At 30.9% G+C, this 20,441-nt stretch overlaps 1 protein-coding gene across 5 annotated transcripts in view; it reads left to right on the top strand.

The window, feature by feature from the left end:
- Positions 1 to 20,441, top strand: part of LOC119084883 (DEP domain-containing protein DDB_G0279099) — an 81,865-nt gene that overhangs the window by 24,192 nt on the left and 37,232 nt on the right. For 3 of the 5 annotated variants that reach the window (XM_037195032.1, XM_037195050.1, XM_037195064.1), the window contains exon 2: positions 14,320 to 14,325. The exons of the other annotated variants lie outside the window; for them this stretch is intronic. In XM_037195032.1, coding sequence (XP_037050927.1) covers positions 14,320 to 14,325 — 6 coding nt within the window. The remainder of the gene's footprint in view (positions 1 to 14,319; positions 14,326 to 20,441) is intronic. 5 annotated transcript variants of the gene reach the window in all.

Here is a 20,441-nt window from a genome sequence, read left to right as displayed (position 1 = left end):
TGCATTATGAACAGACGATTTAAAAGGGTCAGTAGTTTGTATGAACATAAATTTTCGACTATTATGTTATCTTCTAATTGATTTTTTAGATAACAATTCAAGTAAATCAAATTAAAATGTTTACTCCTGCCGTATAGAACTAAAATTATTATCGCAAAATGTACATGTGGGCTTTCTATCTGAACATAAATGGACATATTAAAAATTCCATACAGTTGTACATTGATGCAATTATAAGATTCGATTCATGTAATTCATGTCACAAACATTACCACATGAGCAGAAGGGTACGATGAATATGCTTGTATGATAATGTCAATATCATGTAGAAGAAACGTATAATATCTAAATTCGCAAGCCCTACATCTTTTTGAAAGCGACAAAAGTTAAAATTGCAGTAGAATGAGTCATTGATCGGACATTTTTATTTTGACGAGTAGGAAGCTTGTAGCTCATGCCGAAACCAGAGCTGCTAACTCACTAATCAAAAGAACGACTTTCACACAAATACGTAACATAATTTACGTGTTTCAGCAATATAAAAGATCTTTACATTAGGTCCGTGGATCCGAACCTTCCCACCTGTCAAAATTAGAATGTCCTGTCCAACCTTCGAAAGACAGCAAGCATATCAGCATTTTTACTTTCACAATATTTTACATGCTTTTGTTTTCACTAGGGTCGAAAGTGGCTTATTACAGTTTGTTCATGTCATTTTTACACAGTTTTAGATATGTCAGAGTTTTAAATGTACCCAGTCAATTAAGTTCTTCCCATTATGAACTTTTGGCGCAAAATTTAAAAATTTCTATCGCGAATTCAAATATTGCGCAATTTGGAAAGAACTTAATTGACTGGGTACATTAAAAACTCTGACATATCGACAATCTTTAGAAACTGTGTAAAAATGAAATGAACAAACTGTACACACCCAGAAAAGTATAGTTTTTGTGTGAAAACGAGACTTTTCATCTTTTTATCCCGATTAGGACATTCGATATTTTTAACGTTTCGAATTGGCAACGAACCATTATAATATCATATGAGTGAGTGTTGCATAGAAAGTAATGGATTTTACATGCTCAGGGCGTTGTAAGTAGTGCTTGAAACATGAAAAGTATGGTTTTCGACGCATGTAGCATGTAAAATCTTTTACTTCATCTTTTTGATCATCCGGTTTGATAATTAGGACCGCTTTAATCAGAGCTTGTCGTTCATTTCTGAAATTGTTATCGATAACAGATGATAACCGTGTAGGTCCGTCCGTCGAAACAGATTCCTTGAATATTTTCGCCTAACATTTCCCAACGAAATTATTCAATCGTTCGAAATTAGTTCAATTTACTCTTTAACAAAAACTCTAATGCAACAATTAATAATCGCTTGAAAACTGTTGAATGTTTTAATGTAAATGTACACAGTAGTCAGCGCTCAGGCAGCAACGATATGCTAAAACTTTATTACAACCAACCGTAAATTTCCGGACTTCGAACGCATAACAAGTATTGAAATAAAACGCACGAAATGGTGCTCAAACGGAAAAACAAAAAAAAAAGCTGCAAAGAGATACCTCATCACTAAAGAACTGAGAAACTAGGAAAAATTAAAAATAATTCTAAAATTTCAAAGTAATTACCCATTTAACATCTTAATAAAGTTCATTTGGACCTATGCATCATATAATTACTTGCTATAAGCCCAATTAAAAAAAAATGTTATAATTAAACTTATGCATGGATGTTGAATTATTATATATCTGTTGACTGGTTGTACACACATGTACATACGGTACATATTCCATTTCCACATACAGCACATTAATTCTAATAAGAGTCTTTTACATTTACAATTCATCACTTCGTCATGTTTGAATCAAACAAAAACTGAATTTAATACTCGAAAGAGAATACAATAAAAACAATTAGAGCATTCTAAATGCTGATCTAGGCGCAGTTATATAAAAAAAAATTAAGTATTTCTTTTCGAACAGAATAAATGCAACCAATAACACAGACCGCAGAGCGCTAGATACCCACATTTTTTCTTTCTTTCTTCAGTTAGTTCAAAAACGAAATTCATTCAGGCCGGAAAATTAAGCATAATAGATTATGGTTCGGTGTGTTGTGAAAAAAAATAGAGAAAAATATGTTTATAAAAGTATTTTATAATTAATTTAAAATTTTACAGTTACAACAATTGAATGTAGGTAAAATGTAATAAACGTATAATAACTGGGTGTTTTTGCATTCTTATAAATTCTCTTATTTTTTGTGTTGCTTGCTTACTTGCCATTGCTCTGTGCTTTGATAGCTATAAATTGGCATTTGGTAATTGAAATTTTCTGTGATATAAATCGTCTCAAGTGTTTGTTATGTTTGCTTAGTTACATACAACACAAAAAAAAACATTTTTTTTCTGTTCTATTAACACATTTATTTATACTTTATCATGCGGATCTAATAATATAATACATTCTGCATGTACGAACATACCACAACCAACCAAAACAAAATTTAGCATATTAATTCAATTTAAATTATAATTGCCAAAAAAATGTTTGATCTCAAATCGAAGATATATTTGGAGATTTTTTTTCCGGTTTCCATTTCTTCAACCATAGACTCTCTGACTGTACTGTCCTCATTGGATCGTGGCTGTATTACATAAAATTGTTTGTAATGACTTTTTGCGTAAAAAAAATGAAAATTTCTCAATTGATTTTATTGAATTAAGTAAATTATTCTCTCGACCGATTTGTTTACATTCTTCGTAAAACATTTTCGCTCATGCCCAGCGAAGGGTCAACGACTCTGAAAAATCATGTCACAGAGAGATTCATCTGTAAGAGATTCTTTCGGGAACGAGGATGTCGGAACTAATTAATTGTACTCAAATCCATCAAAGATCTTCAGGGCTTATTATTGGGAAATCCATTTTCCACAATTTGCAATAATTTGCCAACATATGCAAAGATTTTCCAAAATTTTCCGAAATTTGCCGAATTTTCTAATGGCAAAATCTAGCAAATATTGGAAAATTTTGGCAAATTTTAGTAAATTTAGGAAATCAATTTTTCAAAAATAGGCCCTGGATCTATTAGTCGTGGCATATCCGTTTTGGAAGTCGTCCTCCCTTCGTTATCCTTATCTTTTCGTAAGAAATTTAAGGAAAGTGTCGAAGGATTTTAGAACAAAGTGAACAAAGACAATCTTTCTGTACGATTGTATGATGATTTACGATTTATTCATTCTTTTAATTTCATTTAAAGTCGACTTAATACAAGTAGACGTATCACATATTATTACAGGTAGAATAATAATAATCATACTTTATGTATAGGCCACCATTGACCATTGTCGACCAGCTACAAACTTGTGTTAACAGTTTAATGCTCATAGTAGAATTGGATTTGTTTAGGTTCTTTTATTGTGTATAGAAGACTATTCTGATGTAGGTCCTTGATTTTGTGAACAAATCAATTAAAGTTTAATTTAAACAGAAATGTTAAATTTTACTGTTCTTTGTGGACACGCCAACAATTGATGGAAAATCGAAAAGTTGTCATCTTTTCAGCTTAGAAATACTAGAATCGAATTGGATTTGAAATAAAAATGTTGATGTTGGTACAACACATGATGTGTATGTTCTTTCTTCTATATGTGTATTTCAATCTCCATTAGATGTGTCTGTGTTAGTTAGTATCATCTTTTTGTTACACAGAAAAGAAAAAGCTTTCCTCAACATACGATGTCCTGAAAAACTTGAAATTTTTTCCTCCTTTGATCCATATTTTTTCTCGAAACAATTCCATCGTCCCAATTTATTTCGTATTTCTCACCAGCTTTAGATGTAAACACACACACAAGAGATTAAAATCGGTTACATTTCTATGTTATTTATGTCACAAAATATTTTCGGGAATAACATCGACAGAAACGCATGAAATACTGTAACTAAATAATCTAAACAAACCGTTCGACGCGTAAAGTTAGAACATTTTGTAACATGGAATTAGAACGGTTGAAATAATTTTTCGTTTAGCATTTTAAATATACATTCATATACATGCACACATAACCATCTGATGCATTAAAAGAAAATAACCAGACGCATTTTACTCAAAATTTTACTACAATTTACTTTATTGCTTTCAATTACTCGATTGTTGAATTTTTAAAATAACTTGACTTGAATCTAAATGTTATATACAAGCGTAAGCAGACAGACTATTTTGTAATGCAGTGCACACGATATGATCTTTTAGTTATTATTTATACTAAGTAAAATGAAACAATTTATTTTCAAATGTAAAGAGGATGGAATTTCAACTGATGTAAACGAGGGTAAACGAAAAATATTTTCGATAAATAGCAAGTGTTGGAATGGTTGAACTAGTGTATGCACAACTGAAGCGAAAATTGTGAATTATTTAGAAAAGTTGATAAGAAACCATGTAAAACCTTTAACAACCTTTTCGGTTGTATGTACTTTTTTTCGTTTATTGGTTATAAAACACAACACAACACAAAATAAATTTTTATTTTGAAAAACTTATTTCGCTTTCAATAAAACCAATCCGAAATTAATTTAATTTAAATTCACCATAACAAAATTAACTTTTTTTTTCGTAATTAAACAAGTGCATTTCATAGAAAAATGTAATCATTTCTTTAATTGAACTTTCTACAAACATTGAATTCAAGTCGAAAAGTAAATATGAAAAAGTGTTCGAATGCAATGCAGATTGATTGTACATTTTACCATGAGAAATTTGTTTTTGTACGTAACCATCTTTTTTGAAGACACATTTTAATGCAGTTTCTGTTCCAAAAGAGCAGCTTGTTTGATTATATGGTTTTACTGGAAATGCGTACGAATTATACGATTGTTTGTGTGCATTAAATGACAGCTAAACTTAACCAGAAATGGTGTCATCCGATGTTAAGCATATCGCACATATGGTGACTGTGTATTTTTGCTGCGAGAGCAATGGCGTTCCATTGAAAGTAATAATGAACTGAATTAACGTTGCGAATTACACGATCAATTGACCAATGTATTTTAATGTATAATTTGATTCATAATTCGAATACATTTATTCAGTTGGCTTTCAGAGACATTGTAAGAGTTGGAGTGGTCCGTGTAGTATGAGACATAATTATTTTACGCTTTGCTGTGTGTTGGGCTGCGTCAATAATATATATTACGTAATTGCTTCAACAATTTGTTTTTCTTGAGCAAAACGAGCAAGTGACTTTTACCCAATAACGTGAGGACACTAACATGGCGACGAAGTTTTACCTCAAATTGTGGAGTAAAATACTACATTTGTCCCTTGGACATATGATAGAAAAGGCTTCTTATGTGGTTACCATTTACTACATTAATTGACCGATGTTTGTTTCTAACAGATTGATTTGTTCCATTAATATTGTACTTATACAAACGGCAATATAATCATTTACTCTATTACTTCGTTTTTTTAATCTATTTCTTACACTGCAGAATCTTTTACTTCATTGATTTTCACATACGTTCTGCTATATAAGTACATTACCCAGACTGCTCTTGCAGATAACAGACAACTAGCGGATGTTTTTATATTACCACTTTCGAAGGAGAGTTTTCAATTTTTAAAAAATTGCCGCTGTTCGTTTATCAAAGACATCGATCTTTAGGGACGAAGGGGATGCAATAAAATATGTGACTCTTATTAAAACAATTTAACTATGATATGAACATCAATTCGAATCTGAGATCACAGTTGTTAATTACAGATTTGATCTTTTGTTATTCCGTATATTCCCGTTTGTATGCTATCACATGCGTATAACGTATAAAATACAATCCAGTAAAATTTATTGATAATAATTATAGTAAATAAATAAACGAACAATAAATGCAGATAAATAATCATGTCAATCATGTCAGTTTATGAGTGTATACAACACTAGTCACAACAATGTTTTGTAACTTAAATCCATTCTTATTTTTGATTTACTTGAATAAATTAATTGAATGAATGTATCTACTATAAATAAATCTCGGTTCTAAAACAATTTTCTAGCATTCTAATGACTGAGTATGAGTTTGTCAAAAGAAGAAAAAGTAGCGATTTCTAGTTAATCGAGGTCAAATGTTTATTTAATAAAAGGGAGTTGAGTAGGAAAAAAATGACAATACATTCTATGGAGGCTGGGTGGAGTGGATTGTAGGTATCTGATGTATTATTTGCGCGATTTTACGGTCTCACAGCATAGATTTATCGAGAAAAATATCTGGGATCGTTCATATGCGTAACCTAGTATAATGAAAAAAAAAAACAATTTAACGATGAAGAGGACAAAGCTAAGATTTAGCTCTGGTTGTACATAAAAAAAAAAAAATCGAAAACATTTAGATAATTTGAACTAGCCATAGCCAACCCACTAATTTAGTATTTTTCTTGCCATTAAAATTCACTGTTCGGCAGTAAGATTTATGTGAACATAAAACTATCGGGAACAACAACGATATTTGGAACCATTCCTATAAGTGGATTTAGATTTATAGTTAGCAACAATTAAATACTGGATGACTATAAGAGGACATAGAGGTACAATTAAACAAACAGTGCTAACAGCGCTCCTTCGTGAGTTCTTTGCACTCAAAAGGGATTGTGATTAACAGTAGGATTCCCATTAGAGTTCTAATGTTCGCCAAGCATCCTCTTATCGATCTCCCTTATCTCTTTTTAAAGGCCTAATAGCTGGTACATGTTGGAGTTATGTGAAAGTTAGGGAATAGCAAAACCTTCTCTTCGCCATTATAATTTGAAAATGTCTTTTCTTTCATTTTAGTCAGTGATCAAAACTGTCAGTAGAATATCATGTAACAGCAAAATGCATTAAAAAATTATACTTTTCCTATCAATAAAACCAAATGGAAAGAAACGAAAGCACATTACCTCATAATTTAGAATGTAATTTTAAATAACAGGTAATAAAACACAATCCGTGGTTAATTTTACACCAACAACGTAATCCATAATTTTCACTAATGTTTTTTAGTTGACCTCTTTCATTTTTACATACACACACCGTTGTTGTCTTGTATTTCTTTTCTTTTTTCTCTCTCACTTTATCTCCAGTTTATTTTTATTTTCCATATGATTAGTCCAGCTACCAATTTTGATAGACAATAACATTATGTTCAATTTGACCTTTTGCACAGACCTATGGTTTGATGATTTATAATAGGAGATCAGGGACCCGAGAAAAGTGTACGATTAACTCGGTTATTAGATAACAACAATGTAATTTATAACAGCAATAAGAAAGTAATTTCATGTTAATCATGTAAAGCATAATCTAATTGTAGTTAGTGTTTCAAAAAAAAAACGTATTTTTTATTTATTTTTTTATTCTTTTGCATATTATAAAGACTCTCTGGTGTGCAGCTGTGTGTAGTGCATGTTTAGTGCAGACAAGATAATTTTACATTTGATGAAAGTTATAATTTCGTAAATTAGCAACAATAAATCTGTAATTATCTCATACATACCTGTGTGTATATGGAGTAGTTTTCCATAATTTAATAATTACTTTCGATTCAATACTGATGCATATTATAATATCTACCTCGATGGTATACAAACACCATCCAGTTTCAGGTTTATAATACACACATTTTTATCAATAACAAATCAACAGCCTCATATCATCACACATGGCGTCTAATTAATTATTCATAAGAGATGTTTCTCTTAATTATTTACATTTTATATTTTCAGAAACTTTATTCTTGTATTTTCTTCTACTAATCAATTTAATTACGGGATAGAGAAAGAAACACCACAACGATAGCACACATCGCTTTTTTTTTTAAACAATTAAAATCATCTTCTTTTTTGTAAGACATGTTCATCGTGTAAACTAAGTCACTGTACACCGTACCAGTTTTTTCTGCCTTTTTTTTAAATCAGCATGGTTTTTTCTACATGATATTCACTCTTACTGCTGATTTGTTTTTTTTTTTTCGTTGATCTGCATTGCAACTCATATAAAACATAAAAAAACCTGTAATAACCAGAGAGAAAAAACGTGTGAATATGTGAAAATTAAAATTACTTTTTCCTAAGTAAAGATAATGCTAATTTTATGTAAATTTGAAATTAAAATAGAAATTAAAAATTAGGTTGATTTTTTCCATTCGCATTACAAAATTTCTTCGTCTTCTTTTTTCTCTTCTTATTGTATCAAAATTTAAGTCAATGTCTGTTATATGTATTACAGGCCATCTCTTGCTGCGGTTTTTTTTCCTTGTACAATGTGTTCGGATTTCTTTATTATTATTCTTGGAAGTAATGAGAATGATGTTTTATGAGCTCATGAGTTAAAATATGTTTTTTTTTTTTGTTAAATGAACTTCCTTAACAAAAATCTTCACGCACGACAATATTTTAAATGGCAATTCAATTCGTTACTTTTTAATCAATATCTTTTAATAAAATTTGCATGAACACTTTTTTAAGGTGATGAAAATTTTTTTTTTGCCGGTTGTGTCTTGTTTAACGTAACGTTACATTAATTTTCGGGGAAAAAATCGATCTACAGTTTCTAGAGTGTTGTTTCATCGCTATGTAGAGCTTATAAGTTGAGATCATTTTTTTTTGTTAATTTTATAAATTACACATCATATTGTTAAGCCGATGTGTAGCACTTAAGCAAATTTTTGATCGTTATTTTAAAAATAATGATTTTTTGTTGGAAATTTCAATAAATTAACTTCCGCATTACGATGAATTCGAATTTACGTAACATATTTCAGTTTTATTTTTAAAAAAATTCAAAGAAAATCACACCGTCGAAGCTATTATCTAATTTTTTAATGATGATGGGTGGAACTATACGCTAAAATATATGAAATTTAATAACAACTGTCGGTACATCGAGTTTTTTTTAAAAACTTATTTACATGAACATTTATAAATTGGTTATTGTCCGGATATAATGCTTACTGTCTCCGTTCAAAGAAAATAGCTTCAACACTTAAAGAAGAGACTAACAGACTCTGTAAGGAACATCAGATGAGAGGAATGTACCGTTTTTTTAATGAGCTAAAACTATTTTAAAAGTGGGAGAGCATACTTAAAAAATCGTTTAGTTAGAAAACTCACGTTTTGGCATGTTGATTGACCTCGGCTTCGCCTCGTATTAACGAAATTTACACGAAAACTCTTCTTTTCATATTTTTATCCATAGTTGGACTAAGTAATAAAATCATTGAGCTCTATGGTCAAAATTTGCAACATTTTAAAATTGAAAATTGCTCTAAAATCATCTTCCTGTTTTATCAGGACCAAAACCTCGTAATTCCCACAAAGCATTCACATGCAACCAAACGAAACAGACTCCAAACTGGGGGACAGAAATCTTGCAAGTGTTCTCCAAACAATTCCCTTACGAATTAACCTAAAATTGTTCTCCCAAAATTTAAAAATCCAAAATATTCTTCTAGCATTGCTAGGCTACTACGAAAGATTTCTAACCTAGACAGTTAGCATTAGTAATTTCCTTACCAACTTGTCGGTTAACGTCTAACACAGAATGCATTTGAAAAAGTAACTTTTGCATAAAAGACCTATATTTTGTCACACACAACTTTGAGCTTAACCTTTATCTTCAATGTATTACAAATCCAACCCAAAACTATCAGTTTGTTTCTTGTCAAAACATCATTCGTTTATTTCGTTTTATTGCTGATTGAATTAAAATTCGTCAATTTATCTGAAACATAAAACTTATACAGAAAAATTGTCAACACAAAAACTTTCGGTATCGCCCAGTACTTAAAGTTAAATATTTGAACGATTTTCTATTATTTGAGGAAAACCTAATACGACAAATATTTTTTTGTTGTATTTGATGTTTGCATCTAATATAAATATTTGATTAGGTTAATTATGTCATGTTGCTGATGTGAGGTATGTAAATAGCTATTTGAATAAAAAAAATAAAATAAAATTGTCTTCCAAACAACGAAAACGACACTCTCAATTGGAAAATTGGTCCCCGCATATAAGACGGTTTATTTTTAGAATTGCTTTCTCGATGATTTTTTTTTTTAAATATTTTTTATGTTATGTTAGCTGTTGACACCATTTCAATGTGAGACTAGTTTTTTTTTCGGTTGTTCTTTAGGTTGGTTTTTTTCTATAGTTTAGGCAAAAACATGTTATAATATATGTCTTTGGCGCTTGTGATTTTTTTTTCTCTTCGCAGTTTCTGATTGAATTGATCAAAATATTTTATGTCTGAATAATATACATTTTTTTTTGATGGATTGTTTCTGTTTTGTTTGCTTGCTGATTATTCCAGTCAGGTATGCGATACATGCCATTCTATAAAAGTAATTAGTTTAATTACAGTATTACCGCAAATAGTTTTTTTTTTGTTATGTGTGTCTATCTCTCTTTCTCGTTGGCTGAGTCATCGATGGATATAATGACAAAATTACGTAATACGATGTAAACAATAGCATTTATATACCTGAAATGATATACCCGAACTAAGCCGCAATAAAACCACTGTTTCATAGGGTTTCGTGATATTGACATACTTATCTACCGTGTACGTTTCGCAATTTACGTATCAACTTATTGCAAAATATATGGTATACAATAAATGGGCTGCGATCTAACGTACGGCGATAATATCTTAAATGCATTTTGTGATGATAGTTTAGAGTTCGAACGGTATTATCGATGTCGTCAAAAACGTATAAAAATATACGAAAGAAAAAAAAATGTTTCAAAAATCAATAAAGAAATCCATTAGTGGAACTTAGTGAAATTTTTATAATTAACCCCGATATTCAGTCAGTTTATTTATGTTATGTATAAAATCATACGCCAACGATATTATTCATGATCAATGTCCGCTAACATACTAACCTTAAATTAAAGACCTTCCATTTTAAAACCATCAATTTTACCAATGCAATTTTGCACAATATGAAACAGAAAAAAAATTGTTTTCAGCTATAGAGTCAATATTATTTCGCTAGCTATATAATGTGGTGCCTCAATGTTTTATTCGGATTCTGTTTTTTTTTATTATTATTGTATTTCATAGAAACATATTTTACACTTCACTGACGAATATAAAAGTCATTTTTATATATATGCTGTGCGGGTATAATTAAAAAAAAATGAATAAAATTGTAATTAAATGTGTAATATTCTTTTAAGTTAATGGGTTGCATTGTCAGTTTTTTTTTCTTTCATTTTAATATTTTTGAGCAATCATTTTCAATTCGTCATTAAGTCTTTTTTTAATGATATTTGCAATATAACGCTAATTTTCATCATCCATACACAGTTTTATGTTGAAGAAAGTTTGTATATAACTCAAGTTATGTTTTTAGCTCTATGCGATATTGTGAAACTATTTTTTTTATGGATACTTGAATGCATACAGACATATACTAATTTTAGAACATTATCTCAAAATCTAATTTACAATTATTATATTAAAACCACACATTTCACCAAACCAGTTTTATTGCGAAAATCGGATGGTAATTGGAAATTAGATTTGAATAAAGTAAAAGTTGAAGAAATAATACCGAAAACAATAAATGCAACAACCACAGACGAAAAAAAAAACTTTATTTTCTATTTCTAAAACGTTCCAACTGAAACTTTGATTGAAGTCATTGGATGAAATTGAATGTTCCATTACACATATCGATGAGTTTCAAAAGTGACTAGTTGAGTATCATATATGCAAATCGTATGAAGGATTTTGTTTTCCAGTTCAATATTGATGATCACTTTATTAGCGTTCTATTTTATGTCAATTTTACTTGATTGCGTTGAAGGCCCTGACAGCAACATAAAATGATTTCAGATAGTGGATTGATGATACTATGACACTATGCGTTGTCTAAGTATTAATTTTTTTGAGGAAGAAAATGGTTTACTGCAACCCAGCCGGGTTTTAATCAACGACATTTTTGTTAGACTATTATCCTGTCAGTCTTAGACTTAAAGTTAGATTTATTAGTTATTATTTATTAGTATAACTAGACCAAATGCAGATCTAAACCATACCAATCTCCTCCAAACTGTCTCCAGTGGCAGATCATAGTTTAGGTCTAACGGCATGCCCTCACAAAGTTTTTAAGCAAAGCTTTTCTATTTTTTTCTTGAAATATTCTTGAGTTTCTTGTTCATAGGTTTATAGGTTTCTAAGAAAACTCACGAAAACTAATCAAACTGCCACTATATTTAGCTGAACTCTTTCCTATTTCGTTTAACAAAATCTTATATGTTTTCGAGCTGTACGTTTATGGCAACTTTTTTATTTTATTTTACTTCGAAGCGAAGTTAATTGTTATTCACAGAATATTGGTGTATTCCTCTGAAGCACTACAATACAATCTTGTGACAGACGTTTAAATATCCCAATCACTCGAACCAGTCAAATTCTAAGCCATTTACTTGTTAAAGTATGAAGTGTTGTATTTGTCAAAAATACTTTTTGTTGTTCATATTATAGGGGTTCTTAGCCTTTTTCAAGCTTTTTTTTTGTTCATTTTAGATTGCGATGACTTGTTTTCGTCGATTACCTTTTTACGCAAATCATTGGGGTTCATAATCTAACTGAAACCTGCAATCAATAATTGACTTCGGTATATTGTACAGATTTTTCAATCGCTGTGTGGTTCAAAACTCTGAAAATTGAATAATTGGTGGGTGGTAGGACCACCATAGAGAAATTCTGACTAGGATTGTAACTTTCCCTACCGTATACAGTATTTTAGTTTTATTCTCATTTAAAGAACCAAAACTTTATATAGACAAACGTTCAATACTCGAATGCCTCAATAATTCATTTCTATTGTGATTTTACTGTCTTCATAAAATCAATTTCTGAACGAAAATGACCACGACGACGACCGTTTAACAAGTAAAAAAAACATGCTGGTTCCATAAATTGTGAATAAAATCGCTTAAAAAGAACCGTTCAAATTTAAATATAAAATAATTTAAATTTCTGTTTTTACGTAATGTCCATAGGCGTTGTTTATCAACACAGACAGTTTATAAGATCTGAAAATTGGGGTCGGTTTGAATACATAATTTATATAATATGTATTAAATATATACAGAACAATGCAGCTGCTCTTTCGGTACCACACTTATCCAGTTAAACGAAAACAATTTCGTCATGAATTCGACACATTGTTTAATACACTTATTCGCTTTTATGATTTGAAATTAAAGTTTTTTTTTTGTCTTTTATTTAAATCACCGAAATTTTTATTTCAACAATAGAATTGACATGTTTTTCTTTAATGCCAGTAATTTTATTAAATTTAAAGTTAATATACCAAGGTTAATGGATGCAAAGTGTGTTAGACAAAGCTTCTCATTTTATTTATGTCCAGTTGTCACAATTCCATTTCGTACGTCTCTGTTTCGAAGATGTTTAATTAATAAGTAAATCTAATCTCAATTCAACTGTCGTTTGCTTCGCAAGAACTTCTAAGCGCCGCACTTTTTACAATAATTTTTTTTATGGTATATCTGCACGTATCAATTTCATCTCCGTTTCGACTCACTATTCGGATGTTATGTTAGACGAACGGCTTGTCAAAACGACAATCGTACTTTTTGAAATTAAACGCGAGAAAAAAGAGTTATGGAATTATTTATGGCGTGTTTGTCAATTTTTTTTCCTCTTCATCTCTAAATAGTTGTTAGGTACTAAAGTGACAAATGAAGTGAAATGTAAATGGTAATTTTAACGATCCATCTCTGTGATTGATGCATGGATATTTTTCGTTTCGTGATTTGTGTATATCAAATTGCACTTAAGCTAACTACTGGAAATTTTTATGATATCCGATATTTAAATGACACTTTGACAATCTTATTTCACACGCTCACGAATAAACAGAACGAAGACGAAGAATAAAAAAAAGCATTTAATGATTTATCTGTTGCATTCGAACACTCTTATGATCAACAACAACAAAAACAATAATTGATTATGGCACGATGGCTTTACTACACACGAAAAAAAAGTCTGCCAATCATTTGTCTAAAATTTTCTTGAATTTATTCCCATTTGCTATGACTACGTTACTGTAATAATAGCAAACGTTATTTAAAATGAAAGTTTTATTTACTTTGCTAATGTCTAATTCTCCATTCTCATTTTTTAGATTTTTGTCTAATGTTCCATTTGTAGAGGTTTTGTTATACAAAAATTTCATTTAAATTGGCACCGTGATTTTACTAATTTCTTTTTCAATTTCTTTTCTTTGCAGATTAGGGTACGTACCACCAATACATTTTGTCACCAATTGTGTGTAAGTTTTCGATTTAAGTAACCCTTCAGATGTATAATGACCTTTATTGATCAAAATCAAGAACAAAGTTTACTAAACTTATCATACGTTAAATGTAGCCACTAGTAGCTCAATGTTGTATTAAATATAACCTTTTGATAAGGTTGTGAACGAGGTCCAAGGTATTCTGAGAATACTATTCTCACAACTTGAGGATCTTTTGAAGTCTGGAAAATTAAAAACTTCAATAACGTTCAGTTTTGATTGATGAGAGAATTTGTTCATTATAATGTATAAAGGTTCTAAGATCTTAGCTTTGGGCTTCAAGCCACTGACCAGGACCTATTTTCGGTAACGTTTTCTGGAAATGTTTTCAAAACATGTTAAAATTTGGTAGAAAAATGGAATTTTTGAGCACTAGTCGTGAGAATTTACGAGAATTATAAGCTGTGAACTCTGGTGTAAAACCAAAAAAATTTTATTTTTATTTAGTGAGACATACTAGACATCAAAATCTGAAGTTAAAACATTTTTGTTCATAATGTCCACAGCTGGGCTTGAACTAGCCACCTCTGGTTTATAAATCCAGCGCCTATCCAACTCGACCAACGAGACGAGCAAACATGAAGTCATTTCAGATGTTTATGTGCCACATTTAACGTTAACCACTAATGCCAACAATATTCATGTCTTTTACTAGCTCACAGGCTCGCATGAATACTGTTTGCCACACATCAGTAACTAGGCTGATCTATCCAATACATTTCGTTCTCCATTCGTATTTACACGTGTTTAGTCGGCATCAGTTCGATGTCATCGTATAGTGCGACTAGTCGTGAGCTTGTCCTAACGAGGCGAGTCATCCCAATGAATCAGTTAGCCAAAGTGTTGAATAATCCAAAAATATTACATTTATATCAAACATCAGGGACTAAAATAGAATGAGTTTTACAGGATCAACGAAATTTCAATGTCTTTTTGTTAGAACCAGACATCTCACCTGCACTAGTGTGCGGAAATGAAGATCTCATGTTTCATTTTGTTCTTGCACAACACTAGTACTTGGTAAGTTTCAACTAAAACACGAAAGAGAGAATTTGTTCATTACAATGTACAGCCTGGGACAGTCAAAAAAGTGCATTTTTATTCTATACGTGTTTCATCGATTTCAGCTGTTTTGCCATGGTAATTTATATTGTTAAAACAGCTGAAATCGATAAACACGAAAATCATAAAAATGCACTTTTTTGACTGTCCTTGGCTGTATTATAGATTCCAATATCTTAGCTTTGGGCTTCAAGCCTCGGACCAGGGCCTTTTTTTGGTAACGTTTTCTGGAAATGTTTTCCGACATTTAAAAAAAAAATTGGTAAAATTTGGTAGATACATCCCCTGACATTATTTTGTAAGAGGATTACGGTTTGGGAAAGTGATTTCCCATAACTTGCCGAAATATGTTTTAATTCTCTAGATTTGTTAATTTTGAAGTGCAGAAAATTCTAGTAAATTTCGGGATATCAATTTTCTAACAATTTGCCTTGATTCTTGATTTGTAGCTTAAATGCCCGATCACCTGTTTCACATAACAGAAACATTATTCAGAAACATTATTCGCTACATGCCGGTCCATGTGTAAATTCAATGTAGTCAACAGAATTAACATTTCTAATAGAACGTCAGTTTCACACATTTTCGGATTTCTCTCATTTCCAAATTATAATCGAATTTTTTTTCCGGAAGTACATTACGCTTACAGCAAAAAAAAAGCCAAATGAAAAAAATCACATTTATGATGAACGTAAATTAAGAGAATTTCTCTCCCAAAAAAAAGTCTCATTCATAAACTGATGTTCCCATTCTATCCGTTCGTACAGCATTTTATTTTGTATACAGCAATCACACACATAATTTGTATCTTACTTTAATTCATAACAATTCAAAATAGATTTTGACCAAATGAACCGAAACTGTTTGTCGATGCGTTTCCTTTTCCTGTTTCAGTGTTTGAATAAAAATGAGTAAATTTTTACTACAGCATTGTTTGCTCGCATAGACATACTTGTTTATGTGCAATCAAACCAAGTAACAATATGCAATAAATACGTGTGTATGGGACATGGAGAATAGATTTAAATTACGTATTCTATGGATAGTGGATCAAATTAGTCATGTGGGAAATGGACTGTATTCTATTCATGTACACAGGTATCAATTCATTTCTTTCTCGTTTTATGCGATAAAGTGTTTTTTGCCGGCGGCGGCAAAGCAAAATGTTGTGCTAAATCAATCAATTTTACAGATAATCTCGATTTCCTAATATACTTTGTTCAGTTGCGGAAACATAGACTATACATTAACAAAACAAAAAATTGAATGGTCTACATCATCACTCGCTGGCGTCATCAATGCTTCGATGACGTATCTCATTCATCCATTAAATCTCTGATAATTTACAGATTCCCAAGTTCAGAACTACGCTCTCATGCACACAACATAAATTTTGTTTCATATTTGATAAAACGAATTTTTGCAATCGTTTGGTCATTAAGTAAGCACGAAAAAAACACAACGAATTTCTATAGTCCGTGAAGGTCACTTTAATTTAATATTCGCGATAAAATTGATGTAGGCAAGGCATGAATAAAAAACTTAGTTACTGTTTGCAATGTTATAGAGAGGAAAAAAAATCGCTTTGTCATAATACCATTACACTTGGAAGCGAACGAAAGAATGGAAGGTATAACTTTTTAGTCGGAGTGATGGTATTGCTGTGTCAGTCTGAATAAAAGATTATTGTTCGACTATTATTATTTCTTCCAACTGTTTCCTCGATTCCAATCATTTACATATTTTCATTTAACATCAATTTATTTTTGTTTTCCGAGTTAGATGATTAATTTTACTAATTTGTATTGGAAGTTGTAAGACACAAGTGATATAGCAATGAACTGGCGAAGATCATCAATTTATTTACGCTGTATGGGTGTTACATGTGCTAGTTGAAGTTCATTTCTGATATTATTACATATTGTGTTAGCTGAGGAGAAATGCCTGTACAATGTTGACCTTTAAAGGTTAACATTATTACGTTCATCCTTTGTGTATGCATTGTCAAAACGATAAATTCGAAATATATGTTTGTTTGATGGTCTAAACGATATTATGTTTGGAGGGGCGATCGGTGCAATATAACAGTTAGATGCATAATGTCATTGTAGAGCAGGGCCTATTTTTGGAAAATTGGTTTGCTAAATTTGCTAAGATTTTCCGAAATTTGCTAAGATTTTCAAAATTCAAAAATTTGACAAACTTTGCTCTAGCAAATTTAGCAAACCAATTCTCCAAAAATAGGCCCTGTTTCAGATAAGGAAATTCCTGCATTAATCATTAATCCCATCGAATTTTCTGAATAACACAACGTACATTTTTGGTCTGACCATTGCTTATGTTTGTTTCATGTGAAACTCATTAATTGTACAATTCACACAGTGTACGCAATGAAGCATGACGTTTTCGCGCATTCAATGTCACATTAGTCATGTTGTCATCTGTTAAATTTCGAGAGAACAAAAAAAAACCAATCGATCAATTTGCTGGAAACAAATTAAATTTTTACCTACATGAAAATTGTGTACACAAAGCGTGAGGTACAAAGTCGAAAACTGTCGTTGATGGCGGTTTTGTTTCGAGATCTCCTCGTTTATTATAGCCGAGGCAATTTGTCACAGCTTAATAAATTCAACCTAAAGACCCAATTACAAGGCATAGAAACCTTGTGCATTTTTTTATTCGCTGTAAGCTGAATTTTTAATAATTTTCTTTTTTCATTCGTCCAATCACAATGGTCCATGCAAATTTTAATTTTTTTTTTGTTCAATGTTCCTGTTTTCAATTTCAATATTTACCAACCTTTGGTGGTAACGCATTCCACATATTTTTAATTCGAAAAAAGAAATTCGTTCGAAACTCTGGTGGAGCAAAATGATTAACTTCACCGTAGGAATACCTGTAACCGTATTAGAACCTTTACATTACAAAATCATCAAGTAATTTATTGGCTGGCTATTTATAAATCAGATTTTTTTTTTCTTCACCATTTCGGCTCGATTGCACACCGAGAGTTGTCTAAAATTCGAACATTTTCATAAAGGCGGAAATTATCATAACCTGACAACATTTATCACCGGGGACAAGTAATTTAGAAATGTGGAATTTATATGTTGTAATTGGAGTGGTCAGTGGACCGGTTAAATGGATCGGTCGTTGTTGTTGTTGTTGCTTTTCTTTCTTTCTTTTGTGCAAACGAAAAACGAGTTCAGTTTTATACTTTTAATAGAAAATCATCTTGAATCTTGAATAAAATGTTTCCAATCAACTTGAAAGGTTGAAAATTTAATTTTAACAGTAAAATATGTAAATTTAAAAGGTCCGATTGCATTGCATTTTCATTCTATTCTTTTTATTAATATTTTTTTTGCAACGCACTTAGTGCATGTTATTGATATGTACTGGAATATCAAAATGCCCGATGCAATAAATAATTTTTTTTTTCACATTAGACTAACAGTGTAAATTGATTGAAAATGGGTTGATTCTTTTAAGTATGAAATAATATTGAAATTCTTCAGCTAATGTACATACAATAAACTGATTTAGCATATATATGCACACATGAATGATAAAGCCATTTAACGGCTTGAAACAAAAGCATAATACACTATGCTCGTGCCTACACGTTTTTCAGACAGAAAATTGTTTGTAATTTAATTATAAATAGTGTGTAGAAAGCGCATAAAACAAATTTTTACAATGTTACCAAACCGAACAGCGTACAATTATTCTAATTACTTTTTATGCCACTTTTATTGTTGCTTTATGTAAGATAGAAAGAAGAGAAAAAAATAATACCTTCAGTGTAAACACAAACGCATGTACATTATGTACACTTGTGTGTTATCTTAAATTTCCGGTTGAGCATTTAAATAATTGATTCTAATTGTTGGTTTAATTGAACGGTATTGAGGAATTGAAAGGATTATGATTTGATAGTGGGCACAACAAAACCACAACCATATCGCATTACACGTTTGTAAATTTGCCTAAGTAGTTTTCGGAGTTTTTCCTGTGGAATGTTGAATGCAGCAAAAGTATGTTCGACTAAGTTTTGAACTCATTGCAAACGAACACTTTTAACGTGAACGTATAAATTGAATAGCGCCATAAACGAAACCAATTCTTCCAAACATAAAAGGTTTTGCCAATCATCGGTGCAACGTTATTTATAAAATAATAAGAAAGCTAACACGTGTTTGCCAGCAAAATATAACGGTTGCGTTAAGAAGAGTGAACGGATAACCATAACCACATTTGTGATTTAGTTTTGATTTATTATTTTCAATGTTCACATTATACTGAACATTGTCTCGCTGAATGATCTTTCCATTTTACATTACGATGCGATGAATTTGTTGTAACCATTTGAATGGGAGTCGTTTAGTCGATTTAGGTAGTCCGAATGACTCTATTCGCAATGTGAGAGTTGATTGATTTAGGGTGGATAGTATTGGGATTCATTTTAGTTTAAAAATCTATTTTACACGTTTAGGAAATTGACTGATGGAGCGGCTTATTCATCAATGTAACACAGGAGACACCACTGTAGACAGGTCAGGGCATATCATTGGTAAATTCATTCATCAAACCTACTGAAATTTACCAAAAGTTAACGAAAATTTACTGAATTACCTTATCAAAATTCGGTAGATTTCAGCAAATTCTCTAACGTAACTTACCTTAGAAGATGTTACGAATCATTTGGTCATATATGATCATCCATTCCATATTAGAGTTTCAGCCGTTTACGTTTTCGGAAAGAAGAAAAATTCAGAAGATGCATCTAATCATCTCACAGATTAAAGCTGTGGCAGATATCATTCGCTGATGACTTACCATTATGACACGTATGTTTGATAGTTGAAGGTGTACTGAGCACCTCTCTGTTATCTGAAAATATATTTGGAATATACAACACTTTGGCTAACTGATATTCATTGGAATAATTGGATAACGTGGTCTTTTATTGAAAATTATTTTATTTTTCC

Source organism: Bradysia coprophila, chromosome X (genome assembly GCF_014529535.1).
Source record: "Bradysia coprophila strain Holo2 chromosome X, BU_Bcop_v1, whole genome shotgun sequence".
Lineage (NCBI taxonomy): Eukaryota > Metazoa > Arthropoda > Insecta > Diptera > Sciaridae > Bradysia > Bradysia coprophila.
This window is presented reverse-complemented; position numbering and strand designations above follow the sequence as displayed.